The sequence below is a fragment of the Frieseomelitta varia genome, unplaced genomic scaffold (assembly GCF_011392965.1).
Source record: "Frieseomelitta varia isolate USP_RPSP 00005682 unplaced genomic scaffold, Fvar_1.2 scaffold_305, whole genome shotgun sequence".
Lineage (NCBI taxonomy): Eukaryota > Metazoa > Arthropoda > Insecta > Hymenoptera > Apidae > Frieseomelitta > Frieseomelitta varia.
The window spans coordinates 220,798-247,128 of NW_025110041.1; the positions used below are offsets into that span (position 1 = coordinate 220,798).

General features: G+C 31.1%; 1 protein-coding gene across 10 annotated transcripts in view; it reads left to right on the forward strand.

Annotated features, from left to right (window-relative positions):
- LOC122529732 (disintegrin and metalloproteinase domain-containing protein 11-like) overlaps positions 1-26,331 on the forward strand; it is a 51,286-nt gene that overhangs the window by 3,325 nt on the left and 21,630 nt on the right. For 5 of the 10 annotated variants that reach the window (XM_043656135.1, XM_043656133.1, XM_043656125.1 and 2 more), the window contains exons 2-12: positions 1,149-1,223; positions 3,255-3,427; positions 3,537-3,703; positions 4,424-4,587; positions 8,818-8,985; positions 12,006-12,310; positions 13,653-13,766; positions 14,481-14,562; positions 14,915-15,010; positions 15,802-15,964; positions 24,095-24,233. In XM_043656135.1, the coding sequence (XP_043512070.1) occupies positions 1,149-1,223; positions 3,255-3,427; positions 3,537-3,703; positions 4,424-4,587; positions 8,818-8,985; positions 12,006-12,310; positions 13,653-13,766; positions 14,481-14,562; positions 14,915-15,010; positions 15,802-15,964; positions 24,095-24,233 (1,646 nt within the window). Of the gene's footprint in view, positions 1-1,148; positions 1,224-3,254; positions 3,428-3,536; positions 3,704-4,423; positions 4,588-8,817; positions 8,986-12,005; positions 12,311-13,652; positions 13,767-14,480; positions 14,563-14,914; positions 15,011-15,801; positions 15,965-20,625; positions 20,729-24,094; positions 24,234-26,331 lie in introns of all 10 variants that reach the window. The other 5 variants (XM_043656130.1, XM_043656128.1, XM_043656134.1 and 2 more) reach the window with 2 other exon arrangements.

Sequence of the window (26,331 nt, forward strand, 5' to 3'; positions counted from 1 at the left end):
GCATTAATTTAACTTATGAATCAGGAATGAAAAAATTAAAATTCCTAATTTAATATCTCACAACATTTTTCAAAAAAAAAAGATAATTTAAGAATTCAACGTATGTATATTTGTGAATTTCACATAAAAATTCAAATATTTAATAAAAAAAAAAACATTAATAGCTTTTATAATACTCTATTAAACGTAGTTAACACACAGTTACAAACCAAAATAATTACAAACGAATTCACTCCTAATTCCAAATGAAATCTTGCATCAATTTAACTTGTGAATCAGGAATGAAAAAATTAAAATTCCTAATTTAATATCTCACAACATTTTTCAAAAAAAAAAAAAAATAATTTAAGAATTCAACGTATTAATATGTATATTTGTGAATTTGTCATAAAAATCCATATATTTAATAAAAAAAAAAGACATTAATAGCTTTTATAATACTCTATTAGACGTAGTTAACACACAGTTACAAACCAAAATAATTACAAACGAATTCATTGCTAATTTCAAATGAAATCTTGCATTAATTTAATTTGTGAATCAGGAATGAAAAAATTAAAATTCCTAATTTAATATCTCACAACATTTTCCAAAAAAAAAGATAATTTAAGAATTCAACGTATTAATACGTGTATTTGTGAATTTGACATAAAAATCCATATATTTAATGAAAAAAAAGAGACATTAATAGCTTTCATAATACACGTAGCTAGCACACAGTTACAACTACCGAGATAACTGCAAACGAAATTCTTCCAAGTAAAATGCACCTTGTCAAAAAAGATGAGAACGTTAATGCACGTTTGGGAACGTAGAAGCCGATCGGAGTTAAAGGGAGTGGCAATCACGGTCGTAATCGTTAGAGCGAAGGCGCGACGACGTCGTTTCCGACCAAGTTTCGAGGGAAACCTTGCCTGTAAATTTCGTGGCGGGCGTAACTCAAACGATAATTGTTATCGAACGTCGCGTCGTGTCGCGTTCGCGTCCCATCGGGAAACGTGAAACGCGAGTCGAGACGATCGGCCTTAACGATCCCAATTGTCGTAAATAAGAGAGGTGGAAAGTCAATGGCTTCGGTAGCGGGGTAGCTTCCTTGTCCCTTTTCTTTCCTCTTTACTGACCGAAACATTTGTTTTTCATTGTCTCAGTTCGAGAAGAGGAACGGTAGCACCAGAGCCGAGGTTGTCCACGATGCCATCCAAGTCGCCAATATCGCGGACATGGTGAGTGAAAATTGTTTCTATCTAGCTATTTACGTGTACTGGAGAAATGGCAAAAGTTTCATATCCGTGTAAAATCTAAAGCGTATCAAAATGTAGATTCTGTTAGAGTACGGTTTGAATTTATATTAAAAATATTTGAATTTATATTAAAAATAGAATTCATCGTGGTTTTAACTTGTATTAAAAATAGAACTCGTTGAATTCTTTCAGTCATAATTTTAGAATAATTAGAATATACATTGATTCGCTTGTTCTTAAATAAAATCATATATAAGGAGCACAAGTTATATAATAGATATAAATCATTTCAATTAAACTATAATATATTGAGAATTGTATTATATTATCATTAGATATGTAAGATTAGATTTTATTATGTGAAACTACACTGTATTATAATATTATAATAATATAGTGTAGCTTTTTTAAGTAGCTTCAATAATTATATTATTATTAGACATATAAGATTAGATTTTATTGTGTAAAACTACACTCTATTATAACATTATAATAATATAGTGTAGCTTTTTAATGTATTTAATAATAATTCATATACTGTCAGGCATTATACTACAGTTTTAATTAATATTAAAAATAGAATTGATCAAATTTTTTGTTACAATTTCAAGATATATTACTTCACTCGTTCTTTAATGAAACTATATATCAGGAGCATAAGTCACAGACACATATATTTTAATTGATTTAATATATTAAAGATTGAGATTTATATTATTATATTGTATTATTATATATATCATGATAATATAATACAATTTTTGATTATGTTAGTTTTCAATTAATTTAATATATTAAAAAATATAATAATTCAATTAAAAAAATATATCTGTTTTTAACAGAGAACATAAGTCTCAGGACTTTTTTCTATTCTTCCATCAGTAGACTAGTATCTATCATAAAAGTTGAAAATGAATCCTTGTTTTATTATCTTGAAACTTTAAACTACGTTATATAAAAAAATAATTGGACCACAGAAAGCTACCAACTCTCAATGATCTGAAATTGAGTAAATTTAATTTGAAAACTTTGAGTAAAAAGAAAAATTGAGCATGTTTCACTGATTTCCATTAGATATTTTATGTCTTGTTTTTGTTTCACAGTGTTTTTAAATGTAATTTATCTAATAATGATTGGACAATAAAGACTAATAATGACTTATCCAATAATGACTAAACAGTAGAGTGTAGATTATATCAGTAAATAGATAGATCAGTAAATATTATATCAGTAAATAGGTAGATCAGTAAATAGACAAGTAAATATTATATCAGTAAATAGACAAGTCTAGAATGATAATGATGCAAGGATTGTTTTAATGATAAATTCTTACAAAATAAGGATGGTTCATTAATTTTTCTTGTCATCTCGAAGGTTGCCAAGGTTTCTACACAATCACAATTCGTTTTGCCCAATTGTGATTTGTAAATCGAGGAGTTTTATGCATTTTTAAATTTTTATGATTATGGAATTTTTAAATTTCTATCACCAAAGAATTAGAACTTAAATAAAAGAATTTGCTTTATCTGTCGTGTGCTGTAACAAATATTCTGTTGTATTGTACGCATTCTGTGCGTTTTTTCTAACTTCAAATTTTTAAAATCTAGTGACTATAATAATAATAATAAATACAAGAGAAATTTAGTAAAACCTAATAACTAATAATAAGTAAATAATATTAAATAAATAAATAATAATGGTAAACCTAATAACTAGTAGTAAATAATAATAGTAAACCTAATAACTAATAATAAATAAATAGTAATAAATAAATAATAATGGTAAACCTAATAACTAATAATAAATTAATAAATAATAAATAAATAATAATAATAACTAATAATAAATAAATAGTAATAAATAAATAATAATGGTAAACCTAATCACTAATAATAAATTAATAAATAATAAATAAATAATAATAATAACTAATAATAAATAAATAATAATAAATGCAAGAGAAATCTAGTAAAAACTGTGCATTTACAATTTTTCCCCGCTTTCTGTCCGCAGTATTTCCGTACGTTAAACACTAGAGTCTCCGTCATATACATCGAAACCTGGCAGGGCAGGAACCAGGCGGACATCACCGCGGGCATGGATATCGGTGTCGCTTTGCTCAATTTAAACGATTACGCGATGCGAAGGATGTTCCAAGTTTCTCAAGACACCACGCAGCTACTCACGTAAGTGTCGCCAGGTATAATAACATACCGGCTGATTTGATCGCAAGTCTGATCGTTCTCTCTCTCCAAGGAGTTGCTCATAGAAATTGGAATTCATTAAAATGCACAGGGGTGAAACGTTCTACGGAGAATCGGGGGTGGCCGTACCTTCGACCGTCTGCAAACAGAAATCCGTAGGGATCAGCGTCGACTTGAACACCTACGAGCCTCATCTTTTAGCTGGTACTATGGCTCACATGATCGGCCACAATATCGGCATGAGCCACGACGACGGAAGTTAGTTCTCGTTGAAAGAGTAATTTAACAATCGAGGATTTCGCCGTTCGTTCGTCACTTTTCATTCTTTGAATTTGTCATTGTCTGTCGTAAAAAAAAAAAAAAATTAACGTAAAAATTAACGACGATGTTATGATTAATATCGACACGGTATTATAATATTGTTACAACTGAATGTTAACAATATTTATCAATATTAATTAACGCAAGATCAATATTTGTTATTTTTGTTTGTTTGTTTAATAAACCATTTGCAAGTGGTCTCTCATTCGAGTTGATTCACCAAAATTAAACAGCAAATGGCCCTTTCAATTTTTATCACCGCATTACCTTTGGGGAAATTGAACACTTATGCGTGAAAGTAGAATTTAATTTAATACCCGATGGAATAGAAATTTACAATTGAAGTTCAATTAATTTATAATGTAATTACATAAATATAATTACACGCTGTAATTTGATATTACGTGTCAATTTAATAATTTATTATACTATAATTCAAATACGTGATTTAATCATCGTTGTGATTAATAATTTAACATAAAATTCAAATAATTTTTCACGATCCGAAGAATTTGCAAATTCAGCTGTTTATCTATCTTGAAAATGAGAGACGCACGGACGGTTGAACGATATTTTAATTTATTGAAAAAAAGAAAAAAGAAAGAAGAGAAAGAGAGTCGAAGAAAGGTAGTTTGCTAAAATTCGAACTGATCGCAGGAAGCGAGTGCATCTGCCGCGAATGGCACGGATGCATCATGGCTCAATCGATCGTGGGCTTGGAGAACGTTCAGCCGTACACGTTTTCCGAGTGTAGTAAAACAGATTACATAGAGTCGTTAAGAAGCGGCAACGGCTTCTGTCTTTTGAATAAACCAAACGAGGTAAGAGACCAAGGAGACCAGGTAAGAAAATCTAGTTTTTACTCTCGCGTAAACCCATCGAATCGCGTCGCGTCGTTTCGTTTTTTTATTCGCTTCGCGTCTCTTGGAAAGTCAGTCGTGCACGAGTTGCAAGAAATTCGAGATTTATTACTGTCGTAGTTACGATCAGATTTATCCCCTTTAACAGTCGAATAAAGTTATGAATATCGAACTGGAATACACATCATTTTCGTGATGACACAGGCTTTGAGATTCTTTTGCAAATGACGAAACACGTAGGAAAGTATGTGTCGCAAATTTTTATTTAATAGTTACCGTTTTCTTAGTTAGGATTTTATTTGTTATTAATTAGGAAATCTAGAACTTTCGAGAATTTCGAAAGTACGACGATGGCACATTTTTGATAAGAAGATTTAAACGACGAGATTGTTGTGCAATTTTCTTTTTTCACGGAATTACAATAGTGTAGCAACCGGTCTTTAAATAGGTATCAAGATATTGCAGATAAATATAAATCATTATATTTAAATATTATTAATTAAAATGATTTAATTGATTTAATTTAATAATTATGATTAATTAAAATTAACGATTCTGTTTGAATAAAAATCAATATTAATTTTGACAAGAATATTCGTATCTCTTCACCAAGAAAAAAAAAAAATCTGAAATTCGACAATTTTTCATGTGCTAATATTTCCGTCCATTTTTTTTTTTTTTTTCTAATTTTCTCACCGTCAATCCGTGTTAGAAACAACACATTGTACATTCGTTCTACTCGAATTTTACTATTCAACAATCTATATTCATTCGATAGGCAATAACTCAAAAATATGAAAAATACTCTATCCAAAGTCCTTACTCGAGATATATAAACTGTTAAGGGATTAAACAGCTAGAATTTACAAAAGAGTTTGACAAATAGCCCGCCTTATTACTTTGCTATTTATTTGACGTGATTAACCCATTGTGACGCAATGGAAGCGACACATTGTGCAGAGCACAGTAGAACCTCGTTTATGGAAACTAGTTAATAGTTATAAACCTCCGATATACGATCTCATAATTGACTAACTTTTGTTATCCTTATCCACTATCTCTTACTACCCAAACAAATAGGAGAAAGTTAGAGAGCTTTATTGAGCTCCATTACCCGAACTCATCGGTTATTCGAATGAACACTTGCCACGTGTTCTATTGTATGTTAAACCTCTCGCTACCGTGGACAGGATGATATCTCCCCGCAAATATCTAACTAAAAGATAATTTAATAAATGACACTAGAAGAAAGATTTTAATTTTAATTTTAATTTTAATCGTGCGCATCCAAAAATTTAACGACCAATTTCATATACATCTGAGAGATACATAAATTGTCATACCTTCAGTTTTATTATTGCGATTGAATACACACGATTAAATTACAGTCAACCCTCACGTGACGCGGCATTCTAAAAACAAAAATTCTAAGCAAAAATTGGGACAACTTTTCTATGATACAGTGTTCACCCTCGTGTAGCATAAAATGAATTTTTCCGTCACACTGTTTCAGTATTACATAATTAAGTTTCTAATCAAGTTTTGAATATAATGATAACTTTTCTTTGTAATGCAAAAATCAACATTCCAATTGATAGTTTATGTTTGAATACGTAACAAATATTCAAAAAAATGTACGAGCATTTATCTGGGAAAATTATTAAAAATTATTAAAAACCTGTGAAACATATACTTTCTTTAAATATCGTTTAAATAAATGGTGTATATCATTAAACTTGTCTTTAAAAAATACCAATTTCATCAATGTACACAATAACTGTGTTTGTACCTCTAATTTTCGAGATATTTGTCGAAATAGATTCCGAACTTTGAGGGTAGCTTACATCCCTTTAACGTGAATCGATAACCGTTTAACGAATTGCTGATAAAAAAAAAAGAAATACGCGCTAAATATATATTTTTTTTTCTTTTGAAAAAAATACATTCTAAATTAAATTTTATTAAAATTGGTGATTGACCTTTCAGTGCGCTCCCTTTTAGTACCTCGCAACTTTTTTATACATCGCCTAGAACTGCAAAGCACCGTCGTAAAAACAGAACGCGTAAAAGTCTCGTTGAAAAGAACGTACTACTTTTTCAGTAGACGTTCTGTAAAAATGAGGCATCGACAAGGGATGCTGAAATATTCAAATATGTAAACATCGAACACTTTCGAATATTAAAATAAAACAAGTATTAAAACGAAACAGGAATCGCGCTGTTGAATGCTAAAAGAGTTAACAACTTGATTTAAACGAAAATTGCAGATACATTTTTCTCACTTAACACGACAGTATAAGTTAACACTAGAACTATCAAACTGGTCGAAACGATCAATTCATAACTTCCCATAGAAATTTTATAAATTTATAACAGTGTACTTTCAGCGACTTGACTAACTTTTTGCAAAGTATATCGATAGAATATTCGTGCTCTTTCTTATATTACAAATGTAGTTTCTTATTCCTTCTAACGTCTTAATTTCTCTGTTGCAAATTTTACACTTTCTAGGTAGTTCTAGTGTTAAGACTGTTAAGTATTATAAGACGAGTCGTTTCTCGCGTGTCTTTTATTAACATCAAGGGAAAGACGCAAAACGTTGCAATAGTATCGATCGTACGCGAAATATCTCTTCTATTGAGAGCTTTCGCCATGATGCGAGATATCTCGTCAGTAACATCGCAAGATAACTCGTAGGACAATTGTAGAAGCGAGTTATCTCACGTCTCGGTGACATTGCACGATCGAACATAGCTGTAACGAGACATCTCATTCGCCGTAGCGAGAGGGTTAATTAAACACTTGCGCAGCAACTGACTGCGGACCATAACGAGTGACCAAAACCGTATACAATAATTCGTCGCTCTTTCTTCTTGAACTCGTCGGTATGATATCACACTGGAATGGAAATTATCGAGAAGTAATAAATTTATTATTTGTTCTGCCTGGGTTATACTTAAATATACTTAAAACTGAGGAAATATTGCAATTTTGGGACAAAAAGTTCTCGACGTGGCTCACACTTAACCTCTTGCGCTGGAATAACATGCCACGCACGTCGAGAACTTTTTGTCCCATAATTGCAATATTTTTCTCAGTTTTAAGGGGGCAGGACAGTGTGACGAGCCTAAAAATTACGTATACTTTGGAGGGCTAGTGAAAAAACATGTTTAACACGAGCTTTTGTGGTTATTTTAACACATTATTTTAACACATTATGAACTATAAAAAGCAACATTAAAAAAGAAAAAAAAAGGGCTCTTATTTAACTTTTTAACGGCATTCTTTTACGTAACATTTTTTTGCAGTTGCAACAAAAAGGCAGAAAAAGTTCAAAAGTAAACAATATTCTCTGGGGATTGACGATCCAACATTTTCATTTTTGTGAAAATTATGAAAATAGCAGCTATTTGTTTTTGATGTATCGAATTTATGCCAAAAATTTCTACGTTTTCTGTTTGTATTTTTCGAAATTGTTAAAATTGTTAAAAATTAAAAAATGTTCGACCGTCAATCCCTAAAGATACGTACCAAGTTTCACAGTAATCGGTTGATTAGATTCCGAGATATCTTGCATACCGTTTCTAAAAACCTAGTTTCGAGAAAAATGCGTTTAAAGTTTCAGGACATCATTTTTCATATGTATCCTTTACTTACTTTTTTTACTTGTATATCGCGGCTCACAGTTCTTACAATTCACAACTGAAAATTGAATCCAAGACCACTAATATTCGATTCACCAAAAGTAATATTTGAATCACACGATTTACACTTTATAATACTTATAAAGCTTAAAGCTGTAAACAGTGATAGAAATTCAATTATTGTTGTATCCGTGGCGGATTTACTATTATAGCCCAAGGCAAGTTGTTTTAAAGGCAAGGACCTTTTGTTTTCTTACTTCTACGACTTCAAACTACTATTTAAAACAAACAAAAAAATCGATTTCTTGAAAATTTCACACTGTCCTGACTCCTTAACTATATTTAAGTATAATTCAGGTAAAACAAATAATAAATTTATTTACTTCTCAATCATTTCTATCCACTGATATCGTACCGACGAATTCAAAAAGAAAGCGTCGAATTATTGTTCCGGTCACTCGTTATGGTCCGCAATCACTTGCCAGCGCAACGTGGTTAAATATTCCATTCGCCGTGCGTGTTGTAAAAATCGATTTACTGCCGACAGGTGGAAGTAAGGAGATCTTGCGGAAACAGGGTAATCGACGACGGGGAACAATGCGACTGCGGATCGATCGAGGAGTGCCACAATCTCGATCCTTGCTGCGATCCCATCACCTGCAGACTCACCTCGGAAGCGCAATGCGCGTCCGGCCCTTGCTGCAGCGATTGCAAGGTAAAACACACTCGACAACAGACTGTATGATGAAATTAACTTCTCCACCACCTGAACTCGCTGCTTCGAAAAAGAGGCACGTGAAAGAAGCCTGGCTAATCTCAGCGACACCTTGGCATAATTCATCCATTTGGCCTTTATTCACTGACACAGTTTCTTTTTACCTATTACTTCATTATATTTTTGTGTACTATATATATTTAATTCTGTCAACTCTAATTTTGTATATTATATTTATTCTGTTTATCTTCTGTCTTATCTGATATTTCTGTCTTCATTATTTTCATTCGTTATTTCAACTATTATATTTGTTCTATATTTATTCAATATATAATATATATTATAGCTAGAACTGAGTATATATTACAGTAAATATTATCTTCGTTTACTTTATTATCGTTGTGATTATCATATATGTATTTGTATCTTCATTTTATTTTTCTCTTATTATAACACTGTCTTTGATCTTGTTCTCTTATTCAATTCGTTTCCTTGTTTTATATATTGTTTTAGTTTGCATCATGATACTAACTTTTGTTGCGTCTTCTCTTTTTGTATAAAAAGGGATTTTCCCTGCTTACTTAAATAAATTTAGAAATATTTTTGCTCGAAACTACTGACAACATTAAACCTGGCTGCGTTCTCTCGGTCATTTTCTCTAAAATTAAAAGATATTTGACAAGTTTTTAGTTTAGCGACTTTTCCCTTGAAATCTTGGCTTTCAATGTTCTGTGTTTTTTAGTAAAACGTAAAGTAAAAAGAAATGGAAAAGAGAAAGAGTAAAAATAAAAGAAAGAGAGAGAGAGAGAGAGAGAGAGCGTAGCGAAATAGCGAAAATTGAAAAACGCCACTAAACTAGAAATTTATCAAATGTCTCGAGTTTTTTTGATTATTTCAGTTTGTATTAAAGATTGAGTTAACGAATACTATACTTATTGGTTAACATCGAATGTCGAATATGAGAACCGATAACAAGGAATTTGAATTTTACTACTGAGAAATATAATATTATAATATAGCTAATAATGTCGAAAAATGTTGAAAATATTTTTGATATTTTCATTAATTCTGATATTTCATTTAATTATTATCACTTAATTTTTTTCATTTGAAGACTTCTTTTAAAGCAATTTATTTACGAAGTAGTGAATAAATGATTTCAATTTTAGGTAGTTATTGTGAAAGTGGGCTTTTTCTCTGATTTCAATGAGCTTAAAATATATTATTAGGGGCATATGATTTAGAGTAATTTTTCTTTGTACATGTTTCATCGCTCTTGGATATTCGTAGAAATATTATTGTTATATTATTAAAACATTATTAACATTTTTAATAATTATAAAAATGGATAAAATATTTAATAATTATTAAAATAGATATTAAATATCTCAATAATATAAAATATTACGTATTTTAATATGCAATTAACCCCTTGAGTTATAATATCGAGCTAAAAAGAAAAGTAAATTGTAATCTTGTAGAATATGAATTGTGTAATTTAAATTTTTTTTTTTTTCTTCAAACCGAAGATTAATTAATATAATGCTTTTGTTTTCAGTACTTGACATCTGACGCGATGTAACATGTTATATTAACTAATGTTAGAAAAAAATCGTAAGGCAAGAAATTAATAATATTAAAATATTATTAAAAATTTTATTAAAATATCATGTATTTTAATACTATGTAGTTTTGAAAGATTTGGATTAAAGTTGAAGTATTTCAATCTGCCAAAAAAAAAAAAAAAAAAATAAAAGAATTTATAATAACCAAATTTGAGCATTCATCCGAGTCATATAAATCTCTAAAAAAAAAAAAAAACAAATGATTCTTAATTAAAGAAAATTGTCAGTGAAACTCAAAAAATAAAGAAAGAAAGAAAGAAACTACAACCCAAACGATAAACTATAGCCAAGAGATAAAATCTAATTTAAAAAGTATCGAAACTATTTTTGCGAATATTTTTCCGCAACTACTGTTTCGATAGTAACGTGTGTAATTACCTAGACAGAATATTTACCTAGACAACATATTTCAAGTACGTTAAAATCGGCGAGGAAGCCCACTCTCGCAATTATCCAATTACCCAATTTTATACGAAATTCCATAAAATGTCTCAGGTGTTCGTGATTTTTAATAAATTATGTAATCTACGAAAACTAATAAGCTGTGACAATAATTATATTAATGCATTCTAATGATGGCTCTATTTAAAATTGTAAATCCAAATAATATATATCAGAAGAAAAGTTAATACGCCCAAGGAATTAATGCAAAAGATTTCAAATCAAGATAAAATCAATCTACAGTAAATTTAATTTTTTATTTATGACGACACTTTGAAATTATAGATAATTATCTATATAATAATATTTAATTATCTATATAATAAATATCTATTATATATATATATATATATATATATATATATATATATGATAATTAACTACATAATAAATATCTATTATATCTATCTATCTATCTATCTATATATATATAAATCTATGTGATAATTAACTATATAATAAATTAATTATCTATATAATAATATCTCGTATATTATCTATAATAAATATCTATTTTATATATATATATATATATATATATAAATCTATATGATAATTAACTAATAATAAATTAATTATCTATATAATAATATCTCGTATATTATCTATATAATAAATATCTATTATATCTATTACGTCTATAATCATCTATATAATAACATCTTGAACATTCAAAATAAACACTATCCGAAGACTTTCGAATGGGGATGTATTTTACTGGTCTGAGCCACTCTCTTTCTCTATCTCACTTTGGCTGGAGATATACGTGACAGATAGCGACGAGTACAATAAACTCGTCGATAAATGGAAGCAGGCAGTCTAGTGTCATAGCGCACGGTACATACATCGAGTTGTAGCAAGTAGAATAAATAGATAACCAGATTAGATTTCTCTCGCTCTATCGTGACATCATTTTCAATGTCGATCTAATCTCGAGGGATTGTGAAAACGTAGCTACTGGCGCGTGGCGTCGTTTGCCGGGAGTCGACCAACGAATGCGATTTACCGGAAGTCTGTACCGGTGAGACCGGTCAATGCCCACAAGATGTCTACAAGAAGAACGGCAATCCCTGCTCGAACAACTCCGGATACTGTTACAACGGCGTTTGCCCGGCGTTGGATCTTCAGTGCGAGCAGATCTGGGGATACGGCGGCACTGCCGCTGATGAACAGTGTTTCGAGCAATTCAACTCCAAGGGCTCGCTCAGCGGACACTGTGGTACCGACACTTCCGGTCACTACATCAAGTGTGAGCTAGAGTAAGTTTGTCTTAATTTTAATATAAACTTTTTATTTAAATTTTTTAATTTATTAACATTTAACTTATTGTATTAGTAATAAAATATGAATTTAAACTAAATAAAATTATCATTATAAAATAAATAAACATAAGAAGAAAATTACCAATCAATTAATTGGTTTAGGTTAGGTTTAAGTTTTATTTTTTTATTATTATTGTTGTTGTATTATTATAATGGATTATTATTAAAATAAATAAACGTGATAAAAAAATTATTAATCAATTAATTGGTATTATGTGTGGAATAGAAAATTAATTTACTTGATTTATTTTAAAATGACATTTCAATGTTATATATTAACTAAATTTTCATAAATTAAAAGTTAACCATCATTGTTGTTAATTCAATTAATAAAATTTGAATAATTTGTTCTTCGTCTTCGAAACCCTTTGTTTCAAATCGTATAAATCACCAGAAGCAAGTAATTCATTGAATTAAAATAAACAAAAAAATAATCAACTGAAATCAATTAATCTTGACAAGCTGAAGTTTATGAAATAGAATTGGAAATTATTTGTTGAAACGGACACGAAATCAAAAATGTGAAACGAAATAAGAAGTTATTTTATGACCAAATGATGAAATAGTTTCGAGAAAAATCATTTGTTCGAATGAACTAACGTTATTAACGAGTATTAAATCAAATAAGATAACGTTTGAATAATTATTTTTCAGGTAGTTTGTTCAAATAATTTCGGTTTTTCTTCGCTTCTTACTACATTAAATGCGTTAAATTTAGAGAAGATTATATTGATACAGAGACAAATACTTAAATACAAAAATATTATTAATATATGATAACTAAGCTATAAATCTTGAGATACGTAATTGAATAATTACAAATATTTACATTCATTGTATATGTATTAACGTAATTGTACTGATAATAATTAGTGCAATTGCATAATATATTAATTATACTAGTAGTAATATATAATTATACTAATTCTTATTATATAATTTTATTACTATAAATATAGTATAATTATATTATATAATAAATTATATTATATAATATATTATACTACTAAATTATATTATATAATTATATTATACTACTAATAATAATATATAATAAATAATAATAACTATGATAACACTAAACTAATAATACTATAATAATAATTACCAATTATCATAATAACAATTAATGTAATTATTTGTAAAATAACAAGATTCCAATGTGAGACAAAACGTTAAACTGAACATTTCGCTGTGGATCGATTTAAAATTAACGACCATCCTGCATTTGAAAGTTAAGTCCTTGCCCTATTTAATTCCTTTCGCTTTCATCTCGTAGGAACGTCCGTTGTGGATCACTGCAGTGTCAGCAGGGTAGCAAGCAGCCAATGATAATCGGAATAGATCACTCGAGAACCATAATCTCGACAAAAGGCAAGGAGTACGAGTGCAAGTAAGTAATGTAAACTAGCGCATTTTCAACCATCATGAAGAATTACAGATTCCATGTTTCTTTTTTTTTTTTTTTTTCTTTTTTTTTCTATACGTAACTAAACTAGAAATTTCGTGTTTTAATTAGTCTACTTTTTAACACACGGATATATGTGTATCAAATATGCCGTATTAACATAATCAAGTTTCATTTTGTGATCATTAAAATTAACAGGAATGTTATATACGATATTTATCTCCTGCTGGCAGAAAATATCAATTTAAAATTATTAATTTAGGAGGACTTTATGTTATTTACGAGGACAATGTAGACACAAGAATTTCTCTTTACATACCTTATCTTCCATAGATATATAAATAATAGAAATACATTCCCCAGATTAATAATTTTTCAAAATATATAAATTAAAAAAATGTCGAAAGATATGTAATTACATTTTTTTCAAAAACTTTACCTGCTACGAGAATATTAATACTACTATCTTATAACACAACCTCGTCTATACTGAACAACTTTTGTTAATAAAGTTTTCTTCCATCTCCGGGATATTTAAATGCTAATTTTTATCGGACCTCGGAAACACGAACTTACGTGAAAAAAAAAAAAAGATCCGCCTATTTATCGTAGACATCGTGTTTATGCGTTTTGAGACACCCTCGAAACCATGACCACTGCCAAGAACTTTAAATAACGTTCGCATGAATTATTCACAAGGTCCACGACCGGGAAAGTGGAGGGATCCGAGATGCCTGGCATGGGGTTGGTTCGCGACGGGACATCCTGCGGTGACAACTTGGTAAGATGCAACTTTCTAATCCCTGTGAATGTCACAGGCAAATTTTCGCTTTTCACTGCGCCGCGACGTTCAACACCTTCCCCCCTCCCCCGGTAATTATCTTTGTCATAAATCGGATTATGCAAATTCCCAAGCTACCGTATGAAGTGAGGCGAGATGTTATCGCGAGCAAACAAACGCTGTTTGCTTTCAATCTATACGTTGACTTTAGCAAAACGGTGAAGGGACGCGAGGGGGAGAAAGAGAGAGAGAGAGAGAGAGGGAGGGAGGGAGAGAGGGTTGTGTGCACAATATAGGGGAAGAAAGCTCGTAAACTGGCGCGTGTAACACTCGTTTGATCGCTGTGTTGTAGATTTGCGTGAACCAAACGTGCATGAGCCTCTACCCGCTGATAGGCAACGAGAAGTGTCCCAGCAATCACAATAACAACGAATGCTCGGGAAACGGCGTAAGTAAAATTTATCGAGCTAAACGATACTGCTTGATTGTCACCGTGCCGGCTCTTCTGATCGTTCCTCGCGGAACTTCAATCTCATCATTTTTTGCGTGTCCGAAGCTAACGTCGGGACTATCGGCGACTAAAAATATAAAAATCGCATCAGAGAAATTGGAGCGCGAGGAGTAGGGAAAGGTTGATAAATGTGTACATACGAACTTTCATTCGTGTATCTTGTAAGAAAGACACTCAAATCCCGAAAAGTGCGACCACTCTAGAAAATTATAAACGTGGTTATTTTGATCGCTTTGGTGGTTCTAGTGCTTTTACGTGAAAACAAATGTTTATCGTCGTCGTGCGACAGAGAGTCCTCGTGATTGAACATGAAAATTCGGAATTTAATCGTCTTAATGTTGTAAAAAAAAAATGAGAAGAAAGAAGGGAAGGATTTGAATACGATCAAAGTCGATGGAAGTCGGAAATAATTTTCTGGAATATCCAACTATAGAACTATATAAAAACCCGACGCAATCTGACATTAAAAACAAGTGCTGGACTTTCGTACAAAATATTCATTTCTGTAGATGTTTGATCGTTTTCCATTTTCTCTTAACTTGTGTTTACAGAGAATTGGAAAATCTTTGTAATAGAATGGTGACTGTTGTATCATTTTAATTACAACGACATTGGAATTCAAACGGAGCATAAATTTTTGTTTTCTCGAGCTCATCGTCGGGCTCGTACTTACTTGCATATCTGATCGAATGAATCGGCCATCTAAAAATGAAATTCATTGATCGTAGGTATGCACGAACATGAACAAGTGCTACTGCAACCTTGGATGGAGTGGACCGGATTGTTCCATACAGCAGGAAATTCCAACTTTGCCGCCGACAACGTCTAGCACTGAATCAGCTGGTAAAAATAGTTCAGATCCTAAATTAGTGAAGAAAGAGACCCCCTACGGTAAGTTGCGATTCGTAAAGGAACTCGAACTAGAAATATCGTCGTGTGATCCAACGAGACGAGAAATCGGCGCGACATCAGTTTCTCGAAATCAATTTACTCGCGCTGTGTAGATCCACGTCGGTTTCTCGTGACTCGTACGCGATCATTTCTACATTAGCTTGTAATCTAACGATAAACAGGCAACGACAGATAACGTAGAGAACTAAGGACACGCGCTGTGTGATTACTGGCCATTGTAGATTTTTCCTCCGCACCGAGTGGTAAATTAGCAATTTTTGTGAAATGAAATAAAAGTTCCATAGATGAAGCTTGATCACTTGGGTAGCGAGTTTTTATGCATTTATAGAGAATTTGAGAATGTGAAATGTACGTTTCTGCGTATAGATTTTATGAAAAAGGTGTGATTCAGTAGTATATTCGTTTTTAGTTATGTCTTTTCTCAATTCCAATTCTCAAGGAAAGATGGTTTGTTAAAATATACGTAGAAAGTGGAATACTTGATACAATATTTGGTATCTGAAATAAATCTCTCTCCAAATTGTATTCGTAAAAAAGTACGAAATTGTTCCGCATTTTATACATTGACGAAAGAAGTTGCAAATATTCCTAGAAAATAAAATATCGGTAGAAAATTGTTTCGCATATTAAATAGTATTGAAGGTATTATGCTTTGGATATTTTATATACACAGTGACGACCAGAAAAGAAAGTTGAAGGAATGAAATGGCAAGGAACGCTGTAATTTTATAAAATTGAATTATAATTGATAAAAAAGTAGACGAATGTTGAAGAACGTTCAAAAAAAAATTCAATTTGAAACTCTCTCTTGTCCTTTATTGTATTTCTTCAAATTATATACAGGATTATTAATGTGTGTCCTGATATTAAAACAAATTATACAATAAAACTTGTAAAAATAAAAAGAAGTATCCTAATGAACTTCATTATAACAAAGTATTTCTTTTTTATAATGAAGTTTTTATAAATATACTTTAGTTAAATTTACTTTAAGAATAAAAAGAAGTACTCTTATGAAAAAGTATTTCATTTAAAAAGAAGTATTTATTCTTTCTATTTTTACAAGTCTATATCACACAAAAGAATTATTGTTAAGAATTTTTCTTTAACAAAATTCATGATAATACTACTTTTCATTTTTAATCTTATGAGATTCTTTTTCAATGAAAAGAAAGAAGTTTATAAAAATACTTCATTAGTCTTTTTAATGAAAAAGAAGAAGCACCTCATTTAGTAAAGTTCATAGAAATAAATACTTCTTCCTATTTGTGCAAGTTCTTTTGCATAATTTATTTTGACATTGAAGCACACTAAATATAGACAGTCACTTTATTTTATACAATTGTGAGATGAGTGACGAGTTTTCTATAAATGCATAAAAATCCACAGTCACATTGACGACGAAGACCTCGATGGAGGAATTCTATGATAGCCAGTAATCTCGAAGAAAGAGGCAGACATTCTCCAATCGACTAGATGTGTTTAATTCACGATAAGACGAAGACTCGTTCCTTATCCCGACGGAATACCAGTTAATCGCCTGACTATTTGGGGCCATACCATCAGCTGTGCACATACAATTCGATGCGTCCATGTATATATATATATATATATATGTATATATATATGTGTATATATGTATATATATATATATATATATATATATATATATATATATGCATTTATATATACATAGTATACGGGCCGATAAGCTAACTCGATTACACTTTTCCACTTTTCGATTCACCAACTCATTTCGAAACTTCTTTCTTCCTCTGTCCCTCTCTCCCTTGAGAAAGAGAGAGGGAGAGAAAGAATAATCACAGGTTACAGGCAAAACGCTTCGCAGACGACTTTAATTACGCTTTCACAACGATCCTCTTACCGGACGAGCCTGATATTTTACGATGGTACGGATTACGTGGAAAGTTAATTTTCGATGGTTCTTGAGTCGAACACGAGGGAAATTCAATTTGTCATGCTGGAGATTTGAACGCACTTCGTTAACAGGATAAATGTATCAGTAGTTGACATTACAGATCTTATTGTCGAATATTATAACAATAAAACATATATAACACAACAATAAAATATATATTGTATAATATTATAGTACTGATTCCAGACGTTATAACAACATTAGAATATCATATAATATTATACACATACAATATATAATATTACAGTAACATTGTATACAATATACAATGTCATAATGCTCATTTCCAGACATTACAACAACATTAGAATACATAATATTATAATATTTGTTTCTGGATGTTACAACAATATTACAGTATCATACAATATTACACACAATATATACAGTATTATATAGTATTATAATACTCATTTCCAGACATTATATACTAGAATATTATACAATACCTATTTCCAGACGTTATGACAATATTTTAAGACATTACAATAATTTTACAATATTACATAATATTGTTATAATATCTGGAAATAATATTAGAATATTATATAACATTATAATACTTATTTCCAAACATTATATCGGTATTAGAATATTAGAGTATAATATTGTAATACTCATATCCAGATATTACAACAGTATTACCATATTATATGATAATTATTATATTAATAATCATTTTCAGACATTAAAACAATATTACAATATCATATAATATTAGATATTATACAATGAATAGTATTACAATATTATATAATATTATAATACTCATTTCCATATATTACAACAATATTACAATATTATATAATATTATACTACAATATTATATTATATACATGTATCCCAATTAAATTCTTAAAAACATGTTTTGATAGTTAACATATATTGATAATAACACGGTTTATAATTAGCTAGATACTGAACTATATATTGTTGTTATTAACAGTATACTTTTACCATTATACATATATTATACATATATATTTTTATATCTGTTAAATTATCCAATGTAATAAGATGTGAAGGTTTGGAAATTATTTTGGAAATGTTGATGTTGATCGTAATGGTCATCATAAATAACAAATATAGTTTTCCGTTAGTTGACATTAATATCAATTATCAATGCAAATCTATATTTATATATGTACCAGCGTTTGACAAATCTCAAATATCAGTAATTCATAGCTTACAATGATCAAATATTAATAAATATATTCTTTCTATAATGTATAGTAATTGGCATTTTAGAATAAAAAAGAAAATATATTTTTGTCTGAACTAGCTTGTCTCCTTAAAAAATTTTTTTAAAGAAATTAATGATTTCTAATTTAAATAACTAATCAATAACTTTCTTTGAACTTAATAATTAATGAAATATTTCACTTGTAATTCTCTCCAATTTATTTTTTAATATTAAGATTACCAATTGATATGATAATGAACATCATTGTACCTTCCACCTAGATTTTATTATTTTATGAAATTTTAAAAAATTTAAATATTTATAATATTATTGTTTGATCTTCAATGGATTAAGAAAGAAAACGAATTATCAGAGTAACAGAGAAACAATAAATAAAAGTAACTATTCCATCATCGATTGCTAAATGACTTGTAACAAAAATGGTTATAAATCTTCACATTAGAACATCACGTTTCAAACAGCGTATTTTTTTTTTGTAAATTAAGAAAAGTGTCAACTACTAATGCAATTATCCTAACACGTATGTACGCATCATTTCATTGTTTCTTATTCGAGTAAATTGTCGAATTATTCCATGTGAAATTGTCGATATTTTAAATTTGTATAACTTTGTGAAAAAAGATTGTATAACAAATTTTAAGGACTCGTTGTGAGGGGAAGATTTCAATCTTCAAGACCGTGATAGATTTAATTATGAAAAAAATTGTTCAGTGTCCATAAAAATATTTGAGTTTGCGAAATTTGCAGGAAGAGAGTACGTTACCTACTCTTTTTGAGATGATATAAAAGTATCTTTGAAAAGACCGTGAAAGTACAACATACTTTAAAATGAACTCAAATGGATTGTTTTACGATTTTTATTGTAAAGAAATTATAGTATTTTCATAGTCGATAAAAAATTATCGACATTTTAAACTGCTATAACTTCGTGAGAAAAAAATCACACAATAATCTACCTGAATTCATCTTAAAGCACAAGATCTCTACTTTTAAAAGTATTTTTCGAGAGGATAAATAAATAAAGATACCTTCTCCTTCAAAAATTTTGCAAATTTAAACATCTTTATGAAAATGTAAGCAACTATTTTCACAACTAAACCCATAGTCTCGAAGATCGAAGGATCCCTGTGAAAATTTGTTGCGCGATTTCTACTCGCAAAGTTACAAGAGTTCAATGTATCGACAATTTTCCATCGAGTGTACGCACACTTTTTACACAGATCGATATCGAACCCGTTCAAATTACATGAAACAAAAAAACAAAAAAAAAAAAAAAAAGAAAAGAAGCTGCGTAATCTCGCAATTAATTACGCGTGCGTTCCAGTGTTTCGTCCCTTCGTAGCCTTATTAATCTCATCAGGGATACTCGCAGAACCAATGAAACAAGCAACTTGCTTTCGTAAAAGATAAACGAGTATCGTCGTTTGAGATCCAACGCGCGATCTATAACACCACGTTCTGACAACCGTGGATTACAAAATGTGATGGTCATTTCAGACTCAAAGAACAGCACTCTTAGCACCGGAACGATGGTATTAATCCTGGTGGGTGTGGTCAAAGGAGTCTTCATTTGTTTTGCACTAATGGCTGTTTGCTACAGGTACAGTAGCAAGATAAAAGTTCTTGAGTGGGTTCGATCTGCCCGCCTGTCATTGTCAAGTACATAATTCGTGGCTAGCTGGATGATGAGGCATCGCACGCGGCCATCAATTGCTCTCATGATATTAATTCATCTTAGCCTACTTATTCGATGTTTATTTACATATATATACATATATAGATATTCCAAATTACTTATATATATATATATATATATATATATATATATATATATATATATAGTATATACACCAGTGAACGATATTGTGAGACACTTTACGTATTCTGTAATTCTCGTATATTTGAAAGAAGAAAATATTTATAGGGTGAACACACAGAATTTTATTGTAGAAATCTTTTTATGCAACAGAGAAGATAGAAGAGAGATAGAAAAGAAAACTGGTCAGCTGACAACTGGTCTATCTTCCGTTCTTACGATTTTTGTCGCTAGTTGTTCAAATTTATATTTCTGAGACTACAATAATAATAAAAAAATAAATAAAATAAAATTGTTTTACACATCAAATACTATAAGAAGCACTGTAAACTTCGTACTTTAAAATTTTAGATGCACGAAAATTCGCTAAATTGCATGAATTCATTTTAACTGAAAGGGGAAATTTATCTAAACAGGGAACTAATGCTAACAAAATTGCGAAATTATGAAGCACAATTCATCCGTACAAGCCACATACGACACACTGAACAGTCCACAAAATAACAGAAAACAGAAAATAGAAAAATACTACATGGAAAGTGCCAAAAAGTCCAAAAATCTATAAAAAAACAAAACAAAAGAAAAATTTCATCTGATTTCAAAAATTCTGCGTATTCAGAACTCTGCAGAACTGTGCGTGCCCCCTTCTTTTAAATATGCAAAATTCACGACTATGTAAACTGTTTCGTAATCTCGTCCGCCAGTGTATATTATGTATGTGTGTGTGTGTGTGTGTACTACTACCGTTTCTTCGATGGTATGCTCTGAATGTGCTCGTGCTCGCATAGCGCGTATGAATGATCACGACGATCGTGACTATGCTGCACGAGCGAGGGATCTACATTTCCACTTGGTATCGCATACCAAGGGACGAAGCTCTTTATACAACCGTGCGTACGAGGGTTGCGTCTATCCGGTGAAAAAAAAATGATCGGACGCATGAACGCACGTCGCGCAATTCGTCCCTTCGAGTGCAATACTCGATACACGATCCACGACAACGCCAATGTGCCAGCTGCTTGTATGCCCTATAAAAGCATGAATAAGGCTGATTAGCGATGAAAATGAACGTCGTCCCCTCGAACAGTCCGAGGAAAATCAAATGGTTTACGACAGAGTCTGTTAATTCTGGCGTGTGTACACTGCCGTTGAAAAATTTAGAGCACGTTAAGATTTGAAGGGAAATCTTGCAATGAAACATATTTTATTTTGGTAGGTTAGGTTGATTGTCACGATGGAATAATTAAAGTAAGATATAAGATAGAACGAGTGGATAGAAAGAAAGATTAAATTGCCAAGTGACATTAGGTGATGCATAGTTTTAGGAAATTTTATTTTGATGAACAGTAACGGATAGATGTAATATATTATATCGCAGTGTAATATATAACGTCGTAATTTGATATATAAATATAATATTAAAATAAAATGAACAGATACAATGTACACACCGTAGTATAATATAATACTTAATAAACATAATGTACAACACAATATAATATTATATTGCAATATAACATTATAATATAATATGATACAGATATTAACATTAATGAAAAAATATATCTAGTATACTTTATAGGCTAATCTTATTGGCAAATACCAAGTTTAAACTTTCTTTTGTCCACCACTGTAGATATCATCATCAAAAACTGACTACATAGATGTGTGCTTTCGTTATACTTTGTTATACTTCGTCCTTTAGGCAAAACGTATCTACGTATGTATATAAATTCCTCGGGGCAATCAACGTGTTAATTAACCCACTGAGGACCAACATTTCATTTGCAGTTCTTTTCCTTCATTTTCATGCCGTCAAATCCCACCTTTTTAATTTTGAAGTTACGAAAGGAGATTCGTTTTGATGTCTTTGTTATGTTTTCACCTAGATTCGTTAATTTCGGGAAATTTAAAGAAATTTGAAGTTTACATTTATATAATTATATATAGTTGTATAATTATAAACTGAATATAAATTATAATATAATATATAAGTATATATTATTATATGATTGAAGTATGCAATGAAATATTATGATAAATTATCACTTGGTCCTTAATGGATGAATTGGATTTGAATTGTAATATTTAAACATAAAAGTTATAATTACAGAAAGTAATGGCTGCTCCAAACTTTCGACCGGTAGTGTAACAACCAGACGACAGTTCGATCGCGATATCGTGTCTTCGTCGATGTCAATCGAAAAAGTAGTTGGCAAAGGATCTTTCGACTCGAACGCAGGACGCGAGTAAAACGGCCTACAACTGGACTACGAATGTTAATGCATTTTCAAAATGCATAAAATTATTTTCGTACATAGAGAGAACTACATAAAGTATCCAAAGTAGAGGTCTTAATTTTAACATTTAGTAAATTTCAACAAATCTCCATCCGGAATCTATTTCTTTTATCTTACGTTCGTAAGAATTGCATAAACATCCGCAGCCTAACAACAACGTAACGTCAATGTTTCTTAACCTTCTTTAAACAATTTTCATTCACCCTGAAGACGTGCTTTCTCTCGAATGATATACTTTGAAAAATACTTAGATAATTGGACAATACGCTATCTTATCTACCTAGACATTTGACTAAGATACTATTAGCCAAGATAGTTGGGTGAAATAAAATAAATTGCAAGCCTGCTTCCTCTCTCGGTGGCCGAGAGCCACAGGCTAAGAAACACTGACCAAATCTAGAGATAGCGGATTTCACGCAGAGCTGTCGTTCGACCAAGACCAGGCGAGTCGAAAGTATCCAAATCCAAGGTGATGATCGCGCGTGTGGCGCCGATTCAATTGCGATCCAAATGGTTATCAATGGTGACTCGCCGCGTACGATTTGGCGCCCGTACGACGAACCAATACGTCCATGTATATGTATATGTGCTGATTCTGGCTTCTCTGTTTCTTGTCTGTTTCTGTCTGTCACTGCCATCTCTGTCTGTCTGCATGCTGTGGGACGCTCGGATACCGAAATATATCATCTGTAATAACCGCGCGCCTGCCTGAACAACGGTATACTCGATCTCGATGCCGATGTCTTGATACATCGGCGGTCTCGTTTTGACACGTGACGACCCCCCAACGGCCAATGCAATTCTAACGATGTGTAACTAACTGACTAACACGTGAATCTGATCGTCACAGAGAACTACCACGGCTCTAACACTGTATTTTTAGTTGGTGTGCTCATGTCGGTGGTAGGGGGTGTTTTCATAGTATTTGCTCTGATGGCTCTCTGCTACAGGTCAGTCGTAGTACATAAAAACTACTCCCTCTGTCTCAGGTTAGTGTGCAGAAACATACACGTAGAAATTCTTTTGTATGCGTATATATATATGTATATATATGCACATATATATGTATGTCTTCCTTCTGACCATTTCTTTTTTTTTTTTTTTTTTTTTTTTTTTTTTTTTTTTTTTTTTTTTTTTTTTTTAATTTTTTTTAATTTTTTTTTCCATTTCTTTCTTACGATCCACACGTGTCGTACATATATATTTACATGTATATCTTTTAGAGTCCGTACTTATTACTGTCTTTCTCTTTTACTATACAATGCTTAATCTATTCTTTCTCTCTGTAACACCTTCTGTCTCTCCCCACCTCCCCCCAGCCTTCTCTCTCACTCTCTCTTTCTATCTATTTTTCTCCTTCTTATCGATGTATCTTTTTTTATGGTACCGATCAGGCGCTCTGCATAATCCGTAATAAACTGCAATAAGTATCGCGATGGTATCGAACGTGTTCGATACGCCAGGCTTGTGCGAATCGCGCGGGCAAATTACACTTCGTCGCAACGAACAGATGATAACATTTTAAACAAGCAAATACAAGCAAATTGTTTGGAAGAGATCTTTACGTGGATTTTTACCTGGTGTCGCACAGTGGACGACGTTCTTCTCAAAAATGGAGCGAAAGTGAAGAAAAAAAAAAAAAAAGAAAACAGAAAGAAATTTGCAAATTGAAAATTTTCTGATAACCTGACACGTATACGTCGAATTATCTCGAAATCTGCAATTTCGTGTTCTACGATAGTATCGATAATAGTAACGAAAAAATAATAGTAATCTGTACAAAAGATTTCGGTAGTAATACGAAAAATTTTGCAATCGATAAATTGTAAAATAAAATAATTCTTTCATTATTATAATCATACTGAAGCTGTATATTTAATTTCTCAAATGATTTAGCGGAGAAATGAGAATAATGATTAAAACTTTCCATCGTGAATAGGATTGTGCACGAGAAGCATTTTATTAGTTACAAGTGAGAGATACCTACAAGTCAAATTATTGTTCAAAAATTTTCAACTTGCAGATTCGTTATTTTTTTCATTTTTATCTTGTTTTTGAGAAAAATCGACTAACGGATTGTCGTCTTATTTCGAGGATCGAAAACGCGCCCATCGCATACTACGCGTACGTAACTGATCGTTGCTACGACTATGCTAAGCAGCTTAAGCGATTGTCGGCGAATTCGCGTTTGCTGCCAACCACTTAGGTTCATTTTCAATCGCTTTTGCAAAATTGGCTACTTCACGTATATTATTTACTCGTCTGCAAGTCTGCAAGTAACTAATGGCTTCTGTGTTTCGTGACCATTAACTGATATCCTTGACGAACAGCAACGATCAACTTCGATCGTATCGATCGGTAGAAGGGAAGGTTGAACTTTATTTTGAGATGTCAAGAAATATTTTTTTATCGTCTGGTAAGTTTTTACAAAAATTTAAGAATTTTTTGCTTTTTCCTCGAAAGTTATGCTTAATGAAACCGAGTTTCTAGTAGTTTGACGCCATAGATTGGCTTTCGATTTATCAGTTCGAGTGAGAATTTCAGAATCAAAATATTTTTAACGTACATGACCGTACATGATATACAAAATATCTTTTTACATCTCCATCTTACCGAATATTAATAATTAGTAATCAGATCGCGGTGTCAAATTTCCGCGATTCGTGATAAATATCAATATTAAAAATCTGTTTGATATTTTTTTTATAAAACTATCGATATTTGCTTTAATTAATAGAACCTGATTTCTTTCACCAAATATACACACACGGATATTACTTTATGGTGACTTCCTAACTTCGAAACCTGTATTTTAAGATTCGATACCAGATGATGGGGGAGAAAGTGGTCACTGTCATGCCCCCGAGTAAAGTTTAACCGAAATAAATGTAACACGAACAGAAAAACAACGAAAATGATCTGAACGTATTGGTATCGGTTAAAGGTTGCCACCGCGTTACAGCAGGGTGATTGCGATTGATCTAACGAAGCGCTACATCTTTAATCGTTTTTCCCAACAAAGTCTTCAAAGCAAAGCGTCTTCACCCCCATGGAACGCAAACGCGTGTTCGAAAAAATACTTTGTCT